This window comes from Eurypyga helias, unplaced genomic scaffold, assembly GCF_000690775.1.
Source record: "Eurypyga helias isolate BGI_N326 unplaced genomic scaffold, ASM69077v1 scaffold15915, whole genome shotgun sequence".
Taxonomy (NCBI): domain Eukaryota; kingdom Metazoa; phylum Chordata; class Aves; order Eurypygiformes; family Eurypygidae; genus Eurypyga; species Eurypyga helias.
In genome coordinates, this window is record NW_010250960.1 from 20,522 (window position 1) to 37,062 (window position 16,541).

At 36.3% G+C, this 16,541-nt stretch overlaps 1 protein-coding gene across 1 annotated transcript in view; it reads left to right on the top strand.

Annotated features, from left to right (window-relative positions):
• LOC104504280 (PAB-dependent poly(A)-specific ribonuclease subunit PAN3-like) overlaps window positions 1–13,820 on the top strand; it is a 33,283-nt gene extending 19,463 nt beyond the window's left edge. The window contains exons 4-10 of the mRNA XM_010151852.1: window positions 7,473–7,720; window positions 8,305–8,409; window positions 8,976–9,033; window positions 10,131–10,292; window positions 10,445–10,561; window positions 10,667–10,768; window positions 13,649–13,820. Coding sequence (XP_010150154.1) covers window positions 7,473–7,720; window positions 8,305–8,409; window positions 8,976–9,033; window positions 10,131–10,292; window positions 10,445–10,561; window positions 10,667–10,768; window positions 13,649–13,674 — 818 coding nt within the window. The 3' untranslated portion in view covers window positions 13,675–13,820. The remainder of the gene's footprint in view (window positions 1–7,472; window positions 7,721–8,304; window positions 8,410–8,975; window positions 9,034–10,130; window positions 10,293–10,444; window positions 10,562–10,666; window positions 10,769–13,648) is intronic.
• The last annotated feature ends 2,721 nt before the right edge of the window (window positions 13,821–16,541 follow it).

Sequence of the window (16,541 nt, forward strand, 5' to 3'; positions counted from 1 at the left end):
TTAATGTTAATTGTTATTGTAACTGTCATATGTAATCTCACTTTTAAGACCAATTTAAGATTATTTCCCATGTTTAAAACTCTTTACAAAAAGTGTTCCATGCAGTCTTACAATTGAGTGATAAGACTTTTTTTTACACTTTATAAAGTTCAAGCTCTTCATGCATATTTTGGACTTCTGATCTTAAAAAGTTAGCTTAATCCTATTTTTTTTAATAAAAGGAAATAGTTTTAAGATATAACCTTCAGCAGATCTGGATATTACACATTGCAGATCCTTTAGCAAGTTTCTGTGTGTACCTAAACCTTCAGCAATCTCTTGCAACTGACAAGAACATGTTGCAGTACTGTCTGATTCATACTGTATTGTGCTGTACAGTCTTATTGGAAAACTGTTGTGTTTATATGCCTCTCAGCCTTGTCACCTGGATTGAAAAGTGTATAAAGGATTAAATAGAATACAGTAAAATGATCTACTTTTGGAAAGTGTCCAGTGGGGTCTCAGAGGGATCCTTCACAGTCCAATTTCTTTACTATCTGTAAGTAATATTTGAAAGGATAAGTAACACTGTTGGTGGAGTTCATACAACAATTTGAGCTCCTAGAAATATAGATGCCAATGCTGAAAACTATCTAGGTTCAAATACTACTGTTTATGGATGAGAGGGATGGGGGAGTATTCACAAGAGCTAACTTCAAGCAAAGCTGGCTTGTTTCTCTGCTCTTCCTGTATAATGAAAAAGAATATGGTTGAGAGTAGGGATCTCGGTTGGGTGCTCTTGTTTTTTCTAGAAGCCTTTTTATTTTACACCGAGTGCAGAATTATCTGAACCTGAATGTCCTGTGTAAATAATACATTTATCTTTTATTTAAATGGTTTAGCTGTCAATAGTATATATCCACAAAAACTTAGTTACACAAGGTGAGTTAGGAGGTGCTCTTTCTAAAAAGTTAGGCTCTTAAATAAGAAAACAGTATTTTATGTGTAGGGCAATGTCCTTTTGGTTATACTGGGTAACAGAAAAAAAAAATTGAAATATGTTCTGAAATTGTCATTAAAAATTATTATTGGGATCTGTTAGCCTTCAGTAATTGGAAAAAAATTCAAGTGAGACCCATCTAAAGAGTTCATAAGAATTTGCCTTTAAATAAAGATGTCTCCTTCCAGTTAAATGGTCTATATTCTCCGGTAGAATAACTTCCAAGAAACGGGTAAGATTTAGACATCTGCATGAGATTAAGATTGCTTATAGTACCTTACAGAGTAGTGGAGGAAACTTCCTTATTTCTTATGAAATATTAATATAGTAGGAATAATTTGTTACAAGTTCCATAGTTCAGTTCACCCATAACAAAGTTGGTAGATGATGAGAACAATCCCTTGATTTCCCTCTTGAGGATGGAGTTCTTTCACATCTCTTAATTTCTGAGGTTTTCCTAAAGATAGGTACAAATCAAAACCACTTTTGACATCTAGTATTTCATAGGTAACTGTTCACAAAATTGATTGTCCCTGGAAGATATTTGTCCTACTTGTCTTACCAACAGAACTGCAGAAATACTGGAAAAAAGGACAACTGAAACCTAACATACTTTAATAGGTAACTTATTGTATCCACACCTGCCATATCCATTAGGGTGTAGCATGGAAGAAGGTTCCTCCTACTTTTGCCTGTATTTACACAGATAAGTGCTTTCTAGCATAATCTCAACACAGGGTCGGTTTTCATTTTGGTAGCTTTTAATAAAATATGAAAACATAGTGAGATAAAATGCAAGTTACACAAACAGTGGGAGAAGATTGTCCTGTTGATGAACTTTGAACAGATCTCCTTCACCTTCTCCAAATCTTCTTTCCTTAAGCTTTCCTGAATAATACCCTTTTTTTGCTCCTTCCATTCCCTTGCTAACAAACACATCCTGTTTGTCATTCATATGGGAAATTTAGTGAGTTGCTGATAATCTCAAATAGTACTTCTGCTAACAAGCTTAGCTTATCCAGTTCTGCAGTTTCAGCGTAATCACTGCATTAAAATGTGCAGCAAAGCATCTGAAAGAAATTCATGAATGTAATTGGAGTGATAAGACATCTTTGCAGTGTTAAGCTTGAGAGAGAACAGATGTATAGCCCCCAGCAGAGAGAATCTTTGTCTGGCTGGGGTTTGCATCAGCTAGGTTATAGCTGAAGAGTGATGTCTTTGTCGTTGATGGAAATGGCAGGAAATTGCTGTTGCTTTTGTATTTAGTTCAGGACAGGCACTAAGCTTACGTAGAATGTAAGAGATCCCGTTTCTGCTGCCAGCCTGAACCTGTAGGCTAAGGAGCCAGGAGCATAAAGGTGATGTACTTGTAGCCCCTCATGAATAGAGATGTGCCAACTGGGCGCAAGAGTGTAGCTCTAGGAGCTCATGACCCCAGCTGAGATGGCTTGAATGGCCTAAGGCACTGAGAGCTTACTCCCATTTTCCCGTATCAAGTATGGTGCAGCCATTCTGCTGACAAAGTTCCATGGTCATGCCACCATAGTACAAGAGAATAAGAAGGGAAAAAGATTGAAAAATAAGTTTTATCCCAAATAAAATTGAGTAGAAAGAATTTAAGACTTCAAAGTTTAATGAATTAAGCAGATTTAACTTGGAAATACATAGCTATAATGCTAATGGCCTGATAGCTTATAATAATAAGAAAAATATAGTGAATTTAAGGATACTACTTGAAATAATTTATTGAAACAGTCTGGGTTTTTTTTTATTTTGTTTAGTCATTCCTCAAAATATACCTGGTAATCTAGAGTATCTGTAAAGTACAAAACATAATGGGAATAAAATGGCAATTGCTTAATTGTTGACCTCTGAATGTTTTATGAGCTTAGAGGCATATGGATGTAGATGAGTGAATTTGTAGATAAAGGTAAGAAGGTATGTATAGAACATCTATTGGCTTCCTCTTTTTTTAAAAAAGTATTTATGTTGTAGGCCAGCTCATTGGTATGCACATGAGCTTAATGAAATCCTGCTTCATTAAGCTGTAAACTTCCATTGGATCCAAAAGACTGTGGACACTGGGGCTTTAATGAGAGTTCATGTTTGATGCCCTTTCTTTGATCCTGTTTATCTGCATGGATTCTCAGGTTCAACATACAGCCTAGCTTTTAATTCATTGCATGTTACAAAACTTAGAAGCATCAATCTCATAAAACATCTTTGAGCACTGTCTCAAATGGATTTCAAAGTCTGCCACTTCCCTTTCCTCAATCACAATGAAACTTTGAAAACAAAAAGCAATGCAAGGAGGGCAAATGTAACAATACAGAGGAAGATGTAAATATGACCTCTTTTTCTACCTAAAATGAGACTAGCAGCAGGAGCTCTAGGTGTGTGTAGGTAGCCTGTGCAGTCACCGTGAATGTTGTGAGAAGACCTTCAAATTCCACAAGCATTTCCATGTTGGTTAAGATACTATGGCAGTTGTATACCATGACAGTGTTTATCAGATGTAAATAATTGTGAGGTGAAAGAAGCAGTTTTCTCCTTGCGGTTTACCTTTCAAGACAGTATTTGACTTCTTCATGAGGGGTGTTAAGGTTCAGTGGGAGGAGAATGGAGAGCCACATCTACTAGTAGATAAGGCTCAGGAAGGACAGGCTGAGGCAGGCCCTTTGGTGTTTGTCTTAGTACTCCTGTTGGCATTTTATTATATGGGAACACTATACCCTTTCATAGGGAAAGCTTAAAAAAATTTATTTTTTAATTTGTCAGGATCACTGGTGTATAATAACTATAATTAGATTATTCAAACCCATTTTTTTTCTTAAGGCCTTAAGTGAATGTTTATCAATTGTGCTGTGGAAAACTGCATGTTTAACTGTGAGGTGTGTTCCATATTTACCACATTATTACCATTGTATAATCAGTGCCATCATTTTCCTTCAGTACGAGTCAATAGGAATATATGTTCACCTTGTAATACAGCCATTTTCCTTTATTTTCCTCTAATTACATTTAGTTGTGGTAAAATATTAGTAAGATTTTAACTGGTTGAAATACTGGTGAAGTTGGTGAGATTGTTGGTTTGTGCACCCAGTGATTTGCTTCCTTAAGTACTTAGCTATGCATCAGTTTCACTGTGTTAAAAGCATTTTCTCTTTCATGTGATATTTGACTTCTAATAATATTTATTTAGACTCTGCAGAATTTATTGCAGGTCTCAGAAGAATCTCACTTGGATATTTGCTGTCTCAGCCTGTTGATACCGACCGCAGCACTAAATTTCTCATAACTTGCAGTATAATATAGTTGTGCACAACCAAACTGTAGTCAAGTTTGTTTTGTATCTTGAACTTAACTATGCATATTGGCAAATGAAAAGCTGTATCTTCTGCCCACCAGGTGATTTTCATTGAACTCTTAATGTCCTTCCAAAATCAGATCTAACTGAGGCTGAAAGGGCATTTGAAACTATTTGTGTAACACTCTCTTCCTTTTCTTGCAGTCTTTTGTTGATAGCCAAGCAATGACATTAAGGATTTATATTTGTAACCATTCTTTGGCAGGAATGATTTTTAAAAAAGTAAATCTTACAGTGGAAGTTGTTTAAAATCGCATCAGTAAGAACCACTAGTGATAGATTTTTCTTTTTCTGGGAAACGTTCAGTGGAAGGTCACAATATAATTTTAGTGAGGTTACAAGTCATTGCTTTAATTTCTAAGAAAAGATGTAGTATACTGTGTCTTCTATGTACAGTTTTTATTTTAAAGTAGGTAAGTCTTTGGTTAATTTTTCACTAGTATATTTGAAGGATGTTGGTTTTTTTTCCTGGCTCCTACAGTTGAGAGTTCAGTTGGGGAAAAAAAAAAAGTTATCTCCAAGCCAGTTATTTCTGTCTGGGTAGACACTACATGCTTGCAAGGACTTCAGTTAATACTGTTTTATTTGAGTAGAATTAAAAAGACATGTCAATAACTTTCCCTAGATGAAGAGAATCCCTTGAACATCATATAGACAAATGGTAGAGCTGCTTCAGTTTTATGGCCATTTTAATTAGCCATCCTTCAAATTTTATTAGTAATATATTTTTCCTTTGAAATGGATCTTTTCTCCCAATGGTTTAAGAATGCATTTATGTTTTAGTCTTCTGTTAAAAATGTAGCCATCTCTGCAGTAACCATTGAAATATCTAAGTGTTAGTCACTCACGGCAACTTTTACTTTAATGGAAATTTATTTTCTGTTGTAGCCTAAACCAGTGCTATCACAATGCATAATGTTTAATTTGTAAACAGATTTTTAGGAGGCTGCTTATGTTACTATTCAGAAGTACTTTAAAAGTTAATAGGCACTTCTGAATGTTTTAAAATTCACATACGTTTAAGTTAATACACTAGTCAGCAAGCAATTATTCCATAATATTTCTTATCTGTAAGGTGTGTGTCCACACATGTACATATATTAATTTAAAGAAAAGTTCTGGCCCAGGAAAGTATTGAACTTATATTTTTATAATTCTCATATTCTTATATTCATGTATTTTATATTTTGAAAAAGTAATTTATTAATAACTGTAGAGACCCAACGAAAGAAATGGGTGTAAGATTTTCTCACGGTTTACATTTAAATATTGTTTATACTGTTGGAACTATTTGCTTTTCAAGAACAAAAGAAATAGTTGTGCTGAATTAATATGCATGCTTTATGAAATGTCAAAAAAAGTAAATGATTTGAGCTAAATGGAAGGTTACAAATACTCTGCTAATATCATTAGGGTAATATAGCTTCAAGAGCATTTTTCTCCAACTGCTGATTAAACTGTTAATGCTAAAATTGTTATTTGCTTTTCTGGTTTGTTTAAAAAAAGAGAAAAGTCAATGTAGGACAGATACGACTGCTGTAGAGACAAGATGTAAGTGTAAAAACACTCCTACGCATCACTGATGATGCATATTGAGAACTCTGCATACAATAACTCTTGATTGAAGTAATGAAACTAGCTTTTAGTAACTAAAAAAGTGTGTATGAAAAAAGTTGCTCATGCTCAGATATTTGCTTAAATTATTTTCAATTATAAGATCTGGTTGCAAGGGCTTATTAATGGAAGTCATTTAAGCAAATGTCTGAGTACCAACTATCTGAGTTCTTATTTAGAATTCTCAGTTGTCCATATATCATTAGATATAAAAGTTGTGTATCTTATGTTCTTTCAAAAAAAAAAAATTTAGTATGACTAATATAATTGAGTGTTGAAGAGAAAATAAATCTTGATCTGAGCAAGTTTCATAGATGCTCTCCTTTGCAGTAATCTGAACACCTAGAGATCGAGGATCTTCTAGTAGTAGTACTAGGAGTTTTGTGAAGGGTACTCTCTTCCTCACACCAGAAGGTTTCTTTGACATCTCAACTTTTATAAATAAGTGTATCTGAGAATTCTGCATACAATGACTCTTGAAGTAGCTAAAAGGTGTGTGGGCAAAAAACATTGCCCTTGTGTTTCCTCACTTTGTTTTGAAGCTGAGCTGCTCAAGTTTCAGTTGAATTCCCCATTTCATGCTGAGGGTGAACACCAGTCAATGAAATAATTTTAAATTTGAAAATCTCAGCATGAATGCCTAACAGACTTCATGTTCTCAGAAGTTATCTTTGCAAATCAAATAGATCTTTTGGAGGATGATATTTGAATATAATCACTATAGGGAAAAGAAGTTCTCCCCTGAAATTATTAAAAGTAATATATTGTGTGTTGCTTATTTGTGTGCTACTCTGATAATTCATATCCATGGAGTTGGTTCTAATAAAAGCTACAGACATAACAAGGTGAATGAGTTACAGCTTGGCAAACTCCGCTGACTGCTCATGTAACTTATATAAACATTTGGGTTTAAATTGAAAGAGGGGAGATTTAGATTAGGGATCAGAAAGAAGTTCTTCCTAGAGAGGGTGGTGAGGCACTAGCACAGGTTGCCCAGAGAAGCTGTGGATGCCCCATCCCTGGAAGGGTTCAAGGCCAGGCTGGATGAGGCTTTGAGCAACCTGGTCTAGTGCAAGGTGTCCCTGCCCATGGCAGGGGGTTGGAACTAGATGGTCTTTAAGGTCCCTTCCAACCCAAACCATTCTGTGATTCTATGGTTCACTTATAATCATTAATGTTTTCTTGTTGCAGTTTAATAAACTGTTTTCTAGACACAGTATTAATTTGATTGACCTCCCTCTTTCTACTACTTTTGTCTTTCATTCCAGTTCTCTCTGTAGGTGTTAAGCTCCCAAGTCCTTTCTCTCTGAACTAGGCAAAGATTTTTAGGAAAATGTATTTGTTCAGTCTTGCTCTTACTGTTTTACCTCTTAACTCTTCATATAGATGTAGCAATCCTTAAGCATTTCACCTGCTCAGAATATTAGGGTTAGTGAAGGCTGGGGTTTTTTTCCAAATTGCCTTTTTTTAATAACAAGGATTTGATCAAGAATCTTGCTGTGTTTCTTTAAGGAATGTCACTGTCAGCAGGATCTTCTCCTCTTCACTCCCCCAAAATAACTCCTCATACATCTCCTGCTCCTCGAAGAAGAAGTCATACTCCTAACCCAGCAAACTATATGGTGCCTACTAGTGCCTCTGCTTCTGTTGCTAATGCTGTCTCTCAGCCTCCATCTACTGGCCAGGTGATCCAGAAGGAAACAGTGGGTGGAACAACATACTTCTACACTGATACAACTCCAGCACCTGTCACAGGGATGGTAGGTTTGCTTTTGATGCAGAAGCGTATGGAGTTTCCAGCTGCTGAATTGGTTGATGCTACAGAGATTATTCTGAACACTCTGAAACCCTTACTCGGTATGAAGGTTTGGCCTTTTAATTGTTCTTTGAAATCAGTGAAATACAAGGACAAGAGAATTTTTAATGTATTTTTCATTTACCTACTCGTAGACTTCTGTGTTTTTCATGCAGCAACGGAAAGAAAGCATTTTATGTGTATCTCAGTGGATACCTACATAATGAGAAAACATCCAAAGGTCACATTCCTTTTTTTTTTCCTGATAGGTTAAATAACTCTTACACTTACAGTGCAGTCGAAAAGGTTATAGAAATATCAAAATAACTATGCACATACATACTGCACACATCCACACACCCCCCACCTTGAAATCATTAGTTGTGAACGTCACATAAGGAAATTGTAATGTATCTGACAATGTACTTCTAACACATACTGTCCATGAAGACTTTAGTTCAGAAGTTCAAACTAAAAGGATGACAAAACTTTCTGGTTTTCCCTATCCCTAAGGAGTTTAAACTGCTGCTTAAAATGTTTTGTTTTCAGGTATTTCCAAACTACCACATTTACCATCCAGCTGCACCTCACGTTGCTTACATGCAGCCAAAAGCAAATGCACCTTCCTTCTTCATGGCAGATGAGCTCAGACAGGTAAGATGACAGGATTTAAAGGAAAATGGCATCTCTTGGCAAAAACTAGAAATTTGCTAATAGTAGAAGAGAAACAGCCACTCAAAATCTGTGCACTCAATTTTTCCTGTGGAGCATTTTAAAAACCAAGTCCTATCAGCTAAGTATTCTTAAGTCTCATGTACTGTTTTGGTCTGCAGGAGTTTATTTATGTAGCATGCCTTTAAGCTCTACTCCTATCCAGTTTTCAAGTCTTTGACTGAAATGAAAGTATATGCAGGTGTTAGTTGATGATCCCTTCTCTGCGGGCTGGCTGTGACTGTTAGTTACCTCAGCTTTACTGTAGCAGATGCCCCTGTCAAAGCTAGCTCTAGCTCGTGTGTCTGCAGCTCCATCCTTCCAGATTTTATATGTTTTCAGTGACGTTTTCAAGCTAGTGGTATTCTATGTGACCCCTGCCCCAGCCACTTGCATAAACTTCCTATTTTAGTACAAGTAGCTGGTACTTCAAAGACAGTGTACTGTTAACTTACCAAAATGATGAGCTGACTTATAAAGTTCAAAACTTGACATAATTTGTTCTTTAGGAACTGATCAACAGACACTTAATAACTATGGCCCAGATTGATCAAGCTGATATTCCTGGTAAGTAAGTGTTTGCTATAAACTGAACTGTGATCCTGTTGTTCCACAACCATGCGTATTCAACATTAACAACATCATTGTGCAAAAAAACACCACCTGTTTTTAATTTTTTCATGAAGCCTTAATCATCAGCCTGGGCTCTGGATAACCAGATACAAAGTATTTTAGAAATATGATATTTTCTATTCTGTAATTTTCTTTTGGTTTTGAAACTTCTTAATGGTTGGGAATACTTAAAGTTGATGAGAGAGAAAAAAATCAGTAAGGCAATAAAGCTTCATGAAGAACAGTATTGTGTTACTTTGTACATATGCATCCTTCAAAGGAATATGTAATATTTTCAAAGACTATATTTTCAAAGACTAATGAATTGGATTGTTTTAAAGTAAATTGACTTGTATATTAGGGAAAATACTATTCATTGCAATTTGGCTTTTGGAAAATTTACAATTTACTATGTTCAACTTGATTTAAACAGATCACTTTTTTGGTTGCAGAATCCTTACTTCTCAAGTGTGTGTTTAATATGATAATGAGATAGTGGGGAAAAAAAATGCAGTTTAGTTTACTAATCCAGATGAAGTACAAGTGTATCTCTTCTTGCAAGGGTAATCTCCTAATCTGGTTTGTAAACCTTCAGCACCCCGTTCTCCTACACACACAGTATGTTAAAACATTTAAGATTCAAATTTGCTTTTTTTGTGATAAGAATGGGGTTTTTAATGGTATGAAGTCTGTGTTGAAATTTGTGCTTGTTTATGAATCTATGCAGAAGAAAACCCCACCAAAAAAGTCATTTTGAATGGTGAGTTTTGAAGGCAAATGAAAAAATGTCATATAGAACTGAGCATCTCTTCAGTTGATTTTACTTGGTGTAACTGTTTTTCTGAAGACAGTTATTTTAACTGAGATCTCTTCCAGTAACCTATACATTGCTATTAAAGCAAAACCAGTGAATTTTAACTTTCCATGCACCTAAAAGCTAGTGCAAAGATTTTACATATTAATGACAGGCATTTTAATCTTCTCTGCTACTGTAATAACTTTATCAAAGTCAACTGATACCTAATATGTTTCTGTGTATAAACTGATTTTAGCAGTTCCTGCGGAAGTGGACAGCTACCACAGTCTCTTTCCTTTGGAACCACTGCCACCGCCCAATCGGATACAGAAAACAAGCAACTTTGGGTACATTACATCATGCTATAAAGCTGTAAATAGTAAAGATGACCTGCCATATTGCCTTCGGAGGATACATGGTGAGAAGAAACGAGTTGTCTCAATAGAACTAGCATTCCTAAGCCTGCTAGTCATATTTTAACATCTGGTTGTTTTTCAGTAGATTGAGAAATGCTGAAGTAAAAAATTCTCTCCCTAAACACTACATTTGAAACGGTGTTTTCTGTTCTAGGTTTTCGTCTTGTTAACACCAAGTGCATGGTATTGGTTGACATGTGGAAAAAAATTCAGCACTCAAATATAGTAACTTTGCGTGAAGTGTTTACCACTAAAGCATTTGGAGAACATTGTAAGTGTTCTGTGGTTTGCTTTTTTTTTTCCCCCAACTGATGTGTTGAGACTTTTTTTCTAAATATGCTTGACTTACTAATTGTCACATGTTTCTATTTTTAAGCTCTTGTGTTTGCATATGACTTTCATGCTGGAGGAGAGACTATGATGAGCAGACACTTCAATGACCCTAGTGCTGATGCCTATTTCACAAAACGAAAATGGGGTAAGGAAAAGACGTTATTGTACGATTCTTCCCTAAACCATTTCCAATACTTAAGCAGCAAATAGCTCATCAGAAGTTTTCATTCAACTTAAGTTTTTTTTTTAGCTAATTAATTCTGTCATATCATAAGCTGATTGCTTTCAGAGAACTCTTCTTCACTTTCTATTTGTAAGATACCTGAATATATATAATTTTTAAATAACAGAAAAGCATAACTAGAATTAGAAGTCAAGTAAAAGGCTAACAATGAACAATTTACTTTTCTGGTCACATTTGACTTTGACTAATTCGCAAAATTGATGTCAGTTTGTAAGAAAATTAGAGTTCTTTGGGGAAATAAGTTTGAATGGCACTGAGAGCCAAGAACTCTTGGGTCTTAGCTGTAGGTCTGTCACTGGCTGACACTTACTGGAGATGTTTCCAAAATCATAGAAGACACAGGCTATGTCAATTTGATGCTTGCTGTTCAGGTGCCCTTCACTGACAATTATTTTTTCTTTGTGAAGTATTATGAGGGCTAATCAGACATGGTTTTATTTAATGTTTTGAAACATGAAGTATTAATACAAGAATTGATTGGAAAATCCATATATTCTTTTGAGACACAAACCTCATAGGTCTGATTTTTTCAGATTTATGCTGTGGCTGGAAAGGAGTCACTAAAGCTACATGATAGATTTCATTAACAAACGTAGATGGCATGGTCCGTGGCTCAGTAAGTTGCCCAGCAGAGCTCATATCCATGTGGCTAAAGCCCCTACTCTTCCAAAACAGTATGCTACCAGTCATACTGCCTATTAGGACCAGTTCGTGACCCATCTGGGTGTTGTCTGGAACACAACCCTGAAATTAGATCTAGCAGTAGGACTGACCAGAGGACTACGACCTGACTGTTTTCTTAGAGCAGATGTTCCCTAAATGTCTTAAGGCTGCCAGTGTATAGAGAAGCAGACACTAAAGTTTATTCTTTCTTGTGCCTGTTGAAATTAGAGCATTTAGCTGTCAATTCTGGAAACATGGAGAACTTTTACTTGGCTATCTGGTAGATCAGAGTATAGTGGATTTGTAGCGTGTGAATACATTCAAAGGCTCATAGGTCCTTTATATACTGAATAATTCCCACTGGCTTTGCTGGGTAAGCGAGGTTGGAGCTTGAGTTGCACCATTGGTTTTGGTGGTAGTATCTCAGAAAAAAACTTGCCAGATCCTGTGGCAAGTCCAAGAATGCAATTACAAATTCAGTGACCCTGATGTGAAACTAATTTGGTAGGATAAACCTAGAACACCTACTGCCAGGTTAATGACTGCTACGTGCAGGACTAGACTTCTGAGTGTCTCCCACCCATGTATTTTCAATTTCCATGTAAATCAGTCCTTGTTATATTTTGTAACTCCTCTAGACTATTACAGAATAATGATATCTGTTCTAGATAAAATAATAAGAGTTGTTACAAAGTTCTTGGGGACACATTCTTTTGTCACACTGGAGAAGAATTAAATTTTGCTCCTATAAAAGGGAATCATGTCTCATTAATATGAAAGTTCTTTGAAGGAAGATCTTTGGGTTTTCAATGAAGTCCCTCATTCCTAAGTGACCATGAGATAAAAGAGGAAGTCCTCAGTTAGGTTAATAATTGGTAGAAGATAAGAAATGGAGTAAGAGTGAACAGTTGATTTTCAGTGATGGGAAATCACTGAGAATATGTGCTGGGAGTTGTATGTCTTAAGACCTTCGCTTGTTTGCACTGAAGATAAATAATGGTCTGTCAAAGTTTGCTGATAATACCAAATTATTTGGACTGTTAAAAACAAAGGCCAATTGTGATGGATTGCAGAAGGATTTTACGAGACTGGGACTCTTGGCAATAATCTAGCAGGTGATGTAATGCAAACTGATGTGATTGAGACCAAGCCTAACTCCAGCTTTAAACATTAAATGATGTCCTCTGTTGTGGCTGTTACCACTCAACTGTAGCTCCAGATCTATTATTGAGTAGAGTGAGGAAAATACTGTCCTCTTTCTGAATAGTAGTAAAAGGGAAATGGATTGTTGCAGTTAATTAAGAAAAGAAAGAACAATGAAATGGAAGACGTATTCAAGATGTGGGTGAATTGTAGACTCATATCGGTAGTTGTGGTCCTGTTTACACATTTTGAAAGGTATAGAAGAACAGCAAAGAACTTGAGAAGAGGTAACAGGGACGATCAATGGCATGGAACAGCTTCAGTATGAAGAACACCAGAGTAGAATAGTACTTTTCATGCTCTTAATGATGGACAGTAATATGATGGGCTTAAATGACTCAAATATGGTAGGTGTCTGAAAAATCATCAGGGATAAAGAAAACGAGCTGCAAATCATTGGAAGCTGGAATATTTGTTTAAGTTCATATGCTCTGGTATCTGCTGCAAGCCACTGTTGTGATTTTAGTGTATGTATCTTTGAAACAGGCTAGTGGGGTCTCTGGACCATTTATCTGACCTACTACAACTTCCTTCTGTAGGCATGGATAGTTTTTGAAACTGGAAATAAGACATCAATTTCTGTTCAGCCAAACCAAAGTATTATTTCGTTAAAACTAGTTGTTGTGGTAGAACTTAGTAAGGAAGATAGCTTTCTCCTACCTGTGGCACTTCTCATTACCTGCTCTTCCAGTCTTTGTATTAGATAAATTAGAAGGACAGTCACCTGAAATTCCCAAATTTTGCCAAATCTTTCTGCAAATCTTTGCTTTGGCCTTTCTTTTTTTGTAACTGCTGCTTTCTAGTCTGGTCCTCAGTAGAAGGAGCAATTTAAGAGAGAAAAATAAGATTGCATACCTATAACTTGATTTCTCGGAATTGCCTGCCTTCATGGATCCTTTCTCCATCCCCTCACAGAGTTTCTTGGCCGTCTGCCTGCCTAGAGGAGACTCCCAAGAGAAGCAGGGGAATGGATGGAAGTTGGGTACTCTGCAGCATGAGGCCCAGATTAGTACAATTGCTTTTAAAGGTTTTAGGAGGCACAACACTGTGAACCTGATCAGTGAACTCAGAGTATTTGATTTCAGGTATGCAACCTTATTTATGTTGAACACTCCAGTTGGCAACACGAGACTTTGACAGTTAAAAGATGAGGATTATGGTTTAAATAGCTGTCTTGCATGTCACTGGTGTCAGTGTGGTCAATCTTGGGGTTTTTTCTTATTGCTGTGCTATTTACAGACCCTGTTGTAGAACTGCTTTAGAAGGGATTTGTGTGGGGGGCAAAAAATAGCAGTTTACATTTATTTTTATACTGTAAATGTCTTTGTTACTTCTTAATGCTGTAGGATTTGTTGCTTATGTTCTTTATTCAATGAAATATCCTTTTTCTTCAGGTGGTACAGTGTGATAGTCTCTTCTGTCATACTTTACTAATTTACACAAGTCTTAATCAGTCTGACTTTTCAGTTAGTTGTTCCTAGGAGTACATTTATTTGAAAAAAATCCTTTTTGTTTGAATCTCATTCCTTGTATTTCCTCAATGCACTTACTTCTGTCAAAAGTGTGTAAACATTAAATCTATTGTTCTGGAATTTTTGGACTTTCTTCCACCTTTCTGATGTTTCTCAACTTCAAATTATACTACGTATTAGTGGATTTAGCTCTGCAGAAATGATGTGTCCCTGCCCATGGCAGGGGGGTTGGAACTAGATGATCTTTAAGGTCCCTTCCAACCCACACCATTCTGTGATTCTATGCTCTCTTTAAATTAGCATGCCAACCCATAAGTACTGAAATGTTGCTCTTAACAGTCCAGTAATTAAATAGTAAATTACATTCTGAATGCATGCACTTTAAAACTATTGGCTAGAAAATCCTGGCAAATTAAAAATAACTATCCACTGGTGCCAGTAAGGTTTTTTTCTTTGTCCTGATGAGTTTTTGTGGTTGGCAGAGATAAGCATGCCTTTGATATGTCCTTTGTTCGTTTACTAAAAGCGCTCTGAGTAATTAAATGTTGGTGTACATGCTGTTAATAGTTTTCAGCACCACAGATTCTGCTTTTCAGCAAACACTTTCTAATGAAGATAGGCACGTTTCCTGGACCTTGTTTTCTTTTGGAGACATTAATAGTAGTATGTAATGCACAAGATGAACTTTGTTACTGACTTTACAGTTTTTGCATCCTCAGTTGATGAATGTGTTTTCATAAAATACCTTTTCTATTGAAAAAGAAATTTGTGTACTTAGACTGTGAGGAGGAGAAACAATATGAATATTGAAAATCAACGTGATGTTGAGGACAAAATATGTGACTAATAATTATCTTAAAATACCTTTGCCAAAAGGTACTACTTTTTTCAAAGTAAAATGTTTTCAGTATGTACAGGTCTTTTACAAAATGCAGGGCTGCATTAGTACTTCAGAACCTTTCTGTATACTGAAAATTGGGAAATGTAGACTGAAGCCCAGGTTTCCCTGGAGAAGGAGGAAAAATGAAAGCTACTGCATTTATCTTACTTTCAGTTCTTTAACTCAGGAATACCAAGCAAACACTCAACAATTCAGTTCTCAATGTAAAAGGCTGATTTACAAGCCTGAGAGGCTCAGTTTAGTGAGCAGCTAAATTGGGCTTCTGATTTCGTTTCCGAACTGTCTGAGAATTGCTCTTTGTTAGCATGCTTTCTGACAGTGTTCCTGATGTAAAACAGGTCCTGCTGCTGGTGGTCCCAGTTCTTCCTTCCCACCCTGAGCCTCTCCTTGGCTTTATCCTTGCTCTGAGGAACTGAATTTCATTTGAATACTTTCTTAACAAACAAAAGAAGTGTAGGCATGCACACCACTGCACATGGTACGCTTCTTGTTCCATTAAGAACATCATGCCACATAAAATAATTGCCAGCATCTTTATTTATTTATTTATCTTAATATGGCAGGGAAGAATAATGGATAACTCATGTTTTTGAAATGGCAGTTCTTACCCATAGAGAAGATGAAAAATGTATCTATGTTCTGAATCTCCTAGAGGTGAAAGTAGTGGGAGAGGTGAGTCTGCCCTGCAGTAGGTGGGAAGAATATAATCTGAAATTTTGCATGTTGTGACTGTGGATCCATCCTGTGGTGGGAAGCCTTTTTCAAATCAACCATGAAACCCCTAAGACTGCTTTTAGAGCAGAATAAAGGAATTCTGATAATTTTTGTAATGTTGTCTTATATTCTTGTGATGTTTTCAACTATGTTCAGCACTGTTTGGAAAGCTTTCAATTGTGTGTTTTGCCTGAAGAGTGGGCTTTCAAGTCTCATTTCCTTGGGCCCTTTCTCATCTGTGGCAGGCCTGATGGGCCTTATGGGAAATACTTTGTAGTCAGCATTGCAGCAAGCTGAACTGCTTTTGATCTTACTTGTTTTGAACAGATATGGAAGAGGGCATTTCAAAACTTATTCTTCCAGTGTTTTAGCTTGTATCTTTAGTGTAAGGGAATGTGGTGTGCAGCCAACCAGTCTGAAAGCAGCAGCCTTGGTTTGGCTGTAGCCTCAAGTGAGTCTTTCCAGCAGTAAAATAACGTTGCTTGATTGAGATTTTCTGATAGAGGGGGAGCAGCTCTGTTGAACTATTTCAGCTTTTCGGTGTTATGTTGAATATTCCCTTGGTTACATTGCCTTTATCTGTAAATCAAAGAGCAAGTGCTATTGTTTAGAAGTTGCATGCAGAAAAATAATACCCAACTTCTGGCTTTTCTCTCTGTGGGATATTATAGTAACACTTCTCTTCCAGTTAGATGTATTTCATACAGATCACAGAATGGTT